Genomic DNA, 9026 nt, shown 5'->3' on the forward strand with positions numbered 1-9026 from the left:
TAAAGCCCTTAGTTTAAAGCCCTAAAGAAGATGTTTAAGTGTATGCATTACTTTCCCATAAAGTAGTCTCTCTAAAACTAAAATAATCCCATTGAAGTAACATGTGATTAAGTCTATTGCTAAAACAGGTCTTTAAATCTACATTTCCTTGTAAATGTGAATGTATTTCTTTAAATATGTAACAAAAGATTAATTCCCATATATAATTTTTTTTTATGAATTATCCCTGAATACTCAATGGTTAAGAGAGCCATTTCCTCCACATACCTGATGAAAATTCTGGGCAAAAACAGAAAAAACCCCCACTGCAGTCAGAGGATGAACAATCATATTCTGGTTCCAGGATGGAATTCTCTTACTGTGATGCAGTCTTTGTCTTGGTTAGCTCTGAATATTCACTGATAAACAGACTTAGCCAGTACCAATATGAAACTGAGGCGGGAGTGTTTTCTGCAGTTTCTACATTTAGATAAAATGTACTGCTTACTATCAGTAAGAAATGCCAGGGCATTGGCAGAATATTTCCAAATGCTAGATGTTCATAAGAAGAACACCCTGAATGGTGAGTACTTGCCAAAACATTGTGCAGAGTTTAGATTTTGATATCACTAAAATAAATGATTTATATGCATATTAAAGAAAAGAATCATAAAGTGCTATATTATTCAGGATTTGAAAACAGACCTCAGACACATTATAAATATTGAACCTCTGATATTACAACAAATGCAGCACCCTGTAATGCTAATTGACTGGCTGGCTTGGTTAATATGAGGTCCTGGCAATATCCCAAATGACTTTCAGGTATGGCATATATCACTGTGTCCTGACTGCTGTAGCACTTTCCATCCATTCTGAAAGGTTATATGGCTTGACTAGCACCACATCTAATTATGAAATGATATTCAGTGCTCGTGGAATAATTCAAAGTAATTGCAATACATTTTTAACTCTTGCCTGAGATGTTATTTTTTTCTCTAATTGCTTCCTTTCCTATTTCTGAAAGCTAATAAAAAAGTTTGGAGAGTCTAAGCAATCGGTATAGCTCCATTATTTCATAAACATCTAAGGCCCCAATTTTGACTTGGGGATCTATAGCACTGGCATTGTACAAAGAGGTTAAAAGAGTGTCTCTGTACTAAGACACTTGCAATCTACATATAAACACACAAGAGAAAGGGATAGAGGAGGTGTCAAAGAAGCAGGCTGACAAGAACATCCTGAGTCATCGAGTTTAGTCTCCTGCTTAAGATAAATGTATGACACTTTCCCTTTTATATATTAACCAAGCTCTGCCTTAAATGCCAATTAAGCTTCTTGCCCCTACTAATCCTACTGAAAGGTTGTTCCAAGACTTTACTCCTCTGATGGTTAAATATCTTCTTGTAATTTCCAACCTACATTGATTCATGGTTAGTTTATATGCATTTGATTCTGTGCCAGCATTGTCCTTTTCTTTAAATAGCTCTTCTGTGTCTCTGGCATTTAAACCATAGATATATCAGTCCCTCAGTGGGAAGATGGGTAACAAAGTCACGTTTGAGTCATGCAGATTTCAGCTGCAGGTGGTTTGCTCCTCATATGCACAAAACACTTTGGGCCAAATTCAGTGAGATCACTGAAGGGGAATGCAGAATTGGCTTCTCTCTGTCCCCACGTGCACCTAACACTTGTATAATATCACTGCAGTAAAATAAACATGGTTTAAAACGGTGATTAGTGAGTCAAGACTGAAGAAATAACAAAGCGGTATTTGCACATAATTTAATCTCAATTCGTGGCCTTCCCAGAAACTGTTGTAATTAGCAGTGGGGCCAACATGGACCCCCAGATTAGACCCCTCTAACATGGAACTTCAGATCCAGAGTACATGATTAGAGCCCATCTGTTTAATAGACACAAATTAGGACCCTAAACATTCAATTCTCCTGAAGGGGGAAACTTCAGGTTTCATACTCTGGGCTCATCACTTTCTTTTCTTGAAGGAAAAATATCACATGGACTTTTAAAAGTCTCTTAAATGAGAGCAAAGCCATCACTCCATCACAACCCACAAGCAAAGCCAGTGCTCAGAGTTCCCCAGGCTGCCCTTGCAATGGCAGGAATCTTACCTTGTTGCATTGTTGATCCTCGTTTCCAAGAGCTGTGCTGGAGTTAACTGATGTTGGTGACATAGCAGAAGGGAATAAAAAGAACACAAAAGAAATCATTAAAAAGAGGAGGGATTTGTTGCCATGTAAAAGATACAAAATCTTGAACTCTGCCCTCCCTCACACAACTCCTGTAGCCCCAAATCACAGGGAATGGCACAGTAGCGACGATTCTGAGTGCGCTCGCATCCTCCTGAAATCAGTGTAAATGGAGGCCATTCACCATCTCACAGGCTTCCCAAACGACTGACAAAGGAAAGGTGAAACTAAAGAGCTGGCTATGTCTTTTCAACCAGTTATGAAAGCCAACAGATCCATGACCTGGTATCTCTTCCTGTGTGTCCTTGCCCAAGGCTCCATGGCCATATCTGAGGAGAGCATGACTGAGACTCTTTTGGCCCATGGATCTTACTGGCAGCCCATCGCTGGATCCTCTTTCAAGAAGTCACACTGAACATGTATCTTCAGAACTCACAAGATTATTTTCCCAAAGAAAACTGTAAATTTTTCAGTTTGGTTTTTTTTGGAAGGCAATTTAGAAAAAAAACAAGGAACAACAAAAACATTTCTTTCCTGATTGTTCTTCTGGTTTTTTTCTGCAAAAGGCATTTTCCTTCTCAAAAAATATTTTGTTGGAAAATTAATAATCATCATTTTAGCAGCGGCTCCTGCAGTGATACAATTACTAACACATGCAGAGGTCTCTCTCTTGGCAATGATGGCAACATGTGTGTATTATGAATATTTCTGTTTGTGTGCAAGCATAGTTTACTAGCATGTAGTTCAGGGGCGGGCAATTATTTTGGGTGGAGGGCCGCTTACTGGGTTTTGGCAAGCCATCAAGGGCTGCATGACAGGCAGCCCAGGGCAGATAAATATTAATTTTCTAAATTTTAAGGGGCTCTGTGAGCCAGATAGAATGGCCTGGCAGGCCGCATCTGGCCTGCGGGCCGCATTTTGCCCACTGCTGATGTAGTACCATGAGCACCTTCAAACTGTAGGTGTTTTGCTTTTAAATAACCCCTGTTCATTATCGCTAACAACTTTGTACAGATTGGGCCTCACATCCCCCTCTTTTCCAGATTTGCAGTTTTATCACTTTCTCCACTATGTGACTGACCTGACAAGGAGGCAGATCATGCTGGTGTTTGACTTGCTGGACTGGAACGCCACCGGGGAGATTGGCCTTGACGAGTTCTACATGTTGGTGTGCATCCTGCTCTCTCATGAGGTCTGTAGCAGGCAGTTCTCTGTAGCTGGGTGAGCCGATGGCTTCAGAGAAGCTTGTATTATTCAGCACTTTCATAAAATGCTGTGGCCCCACAGCTGATTGGGTGGGCCCTTGATTTCCAGTGAGAGGTGGAAGATGGAGGAACCTTGCACAAGTTAGCTCTTACGATGCGTTTCTGAAGCAGCTTGCTGGCGGCAAACACATAATAAGCTGCCGCCACCTGCTGCTATCTGCACGATCCTAAAGGTAGCAGTGATAGAACCAGATTGCATGTTCATGGGTCAGCATTTGCTGTTCCTGTCAGTGCTGCGCAGTAGATGACATGATCTTTCTTCAGCCATCTTTGTAGGTCAAATCTGTTTGTCCCTTGATAGCTCATTACTGGCCATCAGACCTGATGAGAAAGAAAATAGCGCGGAGTGAGAATTCAGGTTGTAGGAAGGAAATTAAGTTAAAAGCAGAGCTGCAGACAAGTCTTGAATCCTATGGGATATGTTGTAGCCCCAGCTTTTCTTTCAGTGGGCCAGGCTGCCTGGAGTTAGAGCTTCGGGAGTTCTTGGAGGGCGAAACACATCTGGGGCTACACAACTGGCCCGAGTAAACGCTGTTTCCATTCAAGAGGGACTTGAGGCTCTGCTGGCCATGTGAAGCAAAATGGGACATTCAGTGCCCTCAGCACATTTTCATGCAATTTACCCAGTGAGCCTTCCTGCTGACAATTATTTCATAGCTGTACCAGTGTCCCGCCCCTGGGGAGCAAACAGAAACCTTCAGGCAAAGGACAAGAAGGGTGTGTGAAAGGAAGTGCTGAGTACTTTTCTGTTTGTATAGTAGGAAGGTTACCTCTGTTTTCTTTTCTAGACTTTAACTGTGTTTGATATAAGTTTTTTTTAAGCTTTATTTGCTCTTAACCCTTTGTGTCCTGAAACAGAACCATCTTGAAAAGCAGTTCATTTATCGTCACTCTTGGCCTGTGTTTGAGCTGCTGGATATGGATGGAGGACATACAATTGGTCCTAAGGAGTTTCAGGCCACTAGGTTCCTCTTTAACATCAACAAGGAAGAACTTGAGAAGATATTCAGGGATTTTGATGTGTCTGGAGATGAGGTAATAGTAAAGACACTGAGTACCAAGGCCCTTAATTAAATCCAAAATGAATCCAGAATCTCATTATACCTGTCAAGAGATGGACACTTCTCAGAGCAGGTCTCAAACTAGGCAGAACAGACAAGGAGGGGGTGGAAAATTAGGTTCAGAGACTTAGCAACTTGCTAAAGGTCTTGCAACAGGCTTGTTTGTAGTAGAAGTTTGGTTTCGGAGTCCCAGCCCACAGCTGTGTGTACAGACAGTACTGCCTTGCCAGGAGGACGACCTCTTTTGCGAACAGATGATGTGGTTGTGGTAACAAACAGCTTATCATTCCTCCTTCTGCCTCCGGTGAAGTCAGTTTTGTTACAGACTTTGAAACGACTCAGATCAGGTCTTTGATGACTTCTTACCACATACAGATGTGACACTTTGCGTTTGCCTGATCTGTCTGTCTGAGCTATTTCCTGGTATCCAAGACCCATACAAAAGTTATGAAGAAGTTATAGACATTTTCTTTCCTCCTGTCCCCAGGGTGAGACTTTGCATGTTTATGAGCTATTTTATTTATGAGTAACATACCTGGCAGTAGTCATGATTGAAAAGATGTTTTAAATATAATAGCAAGACACTTATAGGGAAGTAATTCTCTCTGGGATACAATGATACATTTTCTTTTCTTAAATGTCTCTGATTACTAGCACTGCTGGCTTGGAGGTACATACATAGTAGGCCTATGCGAGTCGGCAGCAATCTGATCCAGCCAGTTTGGATGCCAGTGATCTGATCCGGAGCTCCGGACTGGGTTTCTGCTTCGATCTGGCTGAAGCAGCTCTGAAGCTGCCTCAGAGATCCGGCCATAGGGTATAACGGGGAAAAAACAAGATATCTATAAGTCTATTGTTTTTTGCCTGATTTGGATGAAACATGCAGGGGTGGCAGCCCCTACTGAGAGCATGAAGTCTGCCAAGCTTCAAGAAGATCAGTGCAGGGGTTTGGGGGGAACTGCACTTCAAGCTGTGGACAAGCAAAACTCGTGACATGGGTGACCCTGTGTGTGTTAAGGTGCAGCGGGGTGACAGCTGCAGGGATGGTGGCCTCTGCTGTGGCCACAAAGCCTGCCAGCTGTCGAGGAGATTGGTGCAGGGGGGTTCTGGGGCGCTGCACCCCTAGCTGCTGATGGACAAAACTCATGACATGGGTGCTTGTGCAACCGACTGTCTGACGCCGAAGCATCCGAAGCTTCTCCAGATCCGAAGCTCTGTCCGAAGCCTCGCACAGCCCTAATACATAGATCGCTAAGATCAGCCTATGGTGAGAGGGGATCTGATAGAGTTTGGGGTTTCTAAGCACTGCTGTAATACAAATAATGGACTGTACCCAGTTTTGTATATTAGCTACTCTCATTACTCCTCTATGACTGAGCTGCTTGCTTAAAGGCTGTTCTTTAAGGGTGATCTTGTGCGGTACTGGTTAATACAGTTCTGAAGATGCTTGAATCTCTACCAATTAATTGCAGAATAGTAGAGTAAGAGTCACTGAGGACTGCATTACTTAGTAAAGTGTCTATCTGAGATGGGCACAAGGTATTGAATCCAGATCCCACTTCCTCAAAGTGTGCATAGAAACAGTATTGAGCAGGATTGAAGAATCCAGAGCCCTAGGTGTAGATCAGGTTCATGTCTGAAACTGGGGTTGCACCCATCTTCACTATCTTGCTAAAATACTATTTTTTCTCTCCTCCAAAAACTAGTCCCTGAACTACAAGGAGTTCAAGATGTTCACAATCTTCTGCATTGACAGACAGCAGAAAAAGGAGAAGGAGAAAAAAAGTACCGTATTAAAGAAAAGTAAAAAATAAACCTCACCAAAATAAATACCTACCCAGTCCACTGGTAAAGTACCTGGGTTTTATTTAAAGTAGGTCCCCAGATAACCACCTTCCCCAGCAAAAGTTTTTGGATGAGTTTAACATACCAGCTAACAAATGGATAATGCAAGTAATGGCACACACCATTGCCCATATGTATAATTTTGTCTCATACCATACCTAAGTGCAAAATTACATCTGGTGTCATTCCATATGCAATAGCCGATGCAATTTAGACTTCAGCCTCATGCCTCATATTTCACCCCTGATATGGTGTTGATATTGGTGTCACTCCTTCCCTGCTACATCAAACTGCCTGAGTTTCGGAGTATGTTGACCTGGCCTATCCCCTGAATAAATTGTGTTTGCTTGAGACAGAACACCTACCCCAACACACCAATTTTACCTCCTTTGAAGACAGAAGAAAAAAAGGTAACAAACACAGCTGGATCATCCATTGACCACTGGATTCACTCATTTGTGTCTGCTTTTTCCTCCACTTCACTGTTTTCTGCTCCATATTAAGATGTTTCTATTAAAAATAGTGGAGCAGGGAATAGGATTTGGCCAGTCTCCCTGCAACCTTGTTACTTTTGTTGTGGAGAATGGAGTCAACTGCAGGGAATGCCATTTTCTTTGTTAAAATAATTCAAATTAAATCCATGTGAAGAGAGAACAGAAGGGATGGGCTTTTCTTACGTTAAATATTTACCATTCATTGCCTGAATATAAAAAACCGCCAGTTTAATAAACCCAATTCCCTGTTTCACTGTATGCTTGCAACTGGCATACTGAATTCGATAGCATCAGTGCTTAAATTCCATTGAACTCAGTTTGAAGCCCCACCTAATATAATTAAAAATGTAAGGCCATAGCATGACAGCTAAATAAAAAAAAATAACATTTTCCAGACTTCTGCCAAGGATTGTTACTTTAACCTTAGTGTAGGTGTGCAACTCATAATAAAAATACCAGTTTATGTCTTTCCCCAAAGTCACAGAGCTCTGCTCTAAGCAAACTGAGGTAATTAAGCTATTGAACCCTTAACCTTTTGGGATTGTCTAGAGAGAGATGCCTGTTTTATAAGTAAGCCAGGGTGGAATAGTGGTGATTAATCTGTTTCTCTCCAAGTCATTTTTTATAGCCAAAGATATCTTACCAAGATTAATCTGTTTCTTTCCAAGTCATTTGTATAGCCAAAGATATTTCCCCCCACAAAAAAAAACAAACTGGCCACATTTTTAACTAGGTACCCCTCAGAGCTCCAGTTTTAGACCAGAATTACTGCATCATCCGAGGTAAATCCATGCCAATATAACAAAGGAGCAGAATGAGACCTCGAGCTTCTGTACTCTGTCACTATACTGCTGTTGTCAATGCACCCTATCAAAGGCACAGCATATGCTAATGAGTTTTTTTTGGTTGGTGTAGGTAGGTCACTTCCCTGAATGATCTAAATTAAGCCAATAATATCCCTTTTCTGCTGATACAGCTTCACCTACCCCAGGGTATTTGCCAATATAGCAGATGTCACTGTGCCAGCAAAAATCTGTAGTGGTGTAGACTAAGCCAAAGACTCACTTCAACTCAGGGTTGTTTTACTTTCTGCTGTAACGTGACCCATGGGGACCAAACTCAGGCAAATCTGTAACACAGTGCACACTAGTCCTACTCAGGGCCTTGGGACTGGAAGGGAAGAATACAAACTTCTGATGGGATTTTGGAAGGTAAATACCATATTGGAGTCTGGCCAGGATAGCAGGGTTAACACTTTTCCCAGTTAAGCCTACATAGATTATGTAGTCTGGTATAGAGAGAGATAACTGAATACCTACAGATGAAAGCTGGAGTATATTCACAAACACAAAGCACATGTATCCCATGTCCATTAGGAATATGGGCTAAATGCCCTCAACGCTATAAACTGTATACGTCAACTATAGTCACAACTACTGCAGCTGCACAATGGTTTGTATTTAGTCTTATATACACACAGTACAAGTGCTAGGTGTAACCAAGCTCTGGACCTCACTCTTTTTTCCAGAAGTAACCAAGACTGAGATTCAGCTATTATGCACCTTTGACTTGAAATTCACTTTCCCTTTAGATCAGTGGTTCTTAAACTTTTCAGACTTGAGGCACCCCTGGTTATAGATTTCAGGTACTCCTCTAACTTCTGGGAACTGAGTGGCACCCCATTTAAAAAATTAATGTATTATTTACAGTGTTTACCTCCTTGCAAAGGGGACAAGAAATGGGGGTGGAGAAGTAGCCAGGCAGGGACAATCTGAGGCTTCCCTTATCTGCTTATCTCCTCATACCTGAAGCCTATGCTTGCCTTTGTTTGCTTATCTTGTCACACTTTGCTTATCTTCTCATATTTCCTGGGCACCCTTCATGGGACCTTGCAGCACCCCAGGCTATCTGGTTGAAAATCATCACTTTAGATGGAATGAGGCTGGTTCTAAATAGAAACAAAAAGCTATTTGTTCTCTATTGGACTTTTGGACACCAACAGGAGGGCGTGGGCATTGTTATTACCACTTTACCACTGACGCATCTGTTACTTGAACAAGTGGCAATAGCAAGAGATAAGATTATGTCATTCCCTAAAATCATAACATACGAAAAAAAAGGTAGAGTAGCTATTTATTGTGGTGTTGCACAGGAACATCTCTCTCTGCCAGA

General features: G+C 41.7%; 1 protein-coding gene across 1 annotated transcript; it reads left to right on the forward strand.

Moving 5' to 3' along the window:
• The first annotated feature begins 411 nt into the window (after positions 1-411).
• EFCAB9 (EF-hand calcium binding domain 9) lies at positions 412-6412 on the forward strand. The gene is made up of 4 exons (XM_019506500.1): positions 412-562; positions 3233-3381; positions 4313-4489; positions 6222-6412. The coding sequence occupies exons 1-4, from the start codon at positions 427-429 to the stop codon at positions 6327-6329; spliced, it is 570 nt and encodes a 189-aa protein (XP_019362045.1). The 5' UTR covers positions 412-426; the 3' UTR covers positions 6330-6412.
• The last annotated feature ends 2614 nt before the right edge of the window (positions 6413-9026 follow it).

The sequence above is a fragment of the Gavialis gangeticus genome, unplaced genomic scaffold (genome assembly GCF_001723915.1).
Source record: "Gavialis gangeticus isolate Ggan-Ray unplaced genomic scaffold, GavGan_comp1, whole genome shotgun sequence".
Lineage (NCBI taxonomy): Eukaryota > Metazoa > Chordata > Crocodylia > Gavialidae > Gavialis > Gavialis gangeticus.

Coding starts and splice junctions, on each gene's coding strand:
- EFCAB9 (XM_019506500.1), top strand. CDS start 427: ATGAAACTGAGGCGGGAGTGTTTTCTGCAGTTTCTACATTTAGATAAA. Junction 3,382..4,312: donor GCATCCTGCTCTCTCATGAG/GTCTGTAGCAGG, acceptor GTCCTGAAACAG/AACCATCTTGAAAAGCAGTT. Junction 4,490..6,221: donor TTGATGTGTCTGGAGATGAG/GTAATAGTAAAG, acceptor TCCAAAAACTAG/TCCCTGAACTACAAGGAGTT.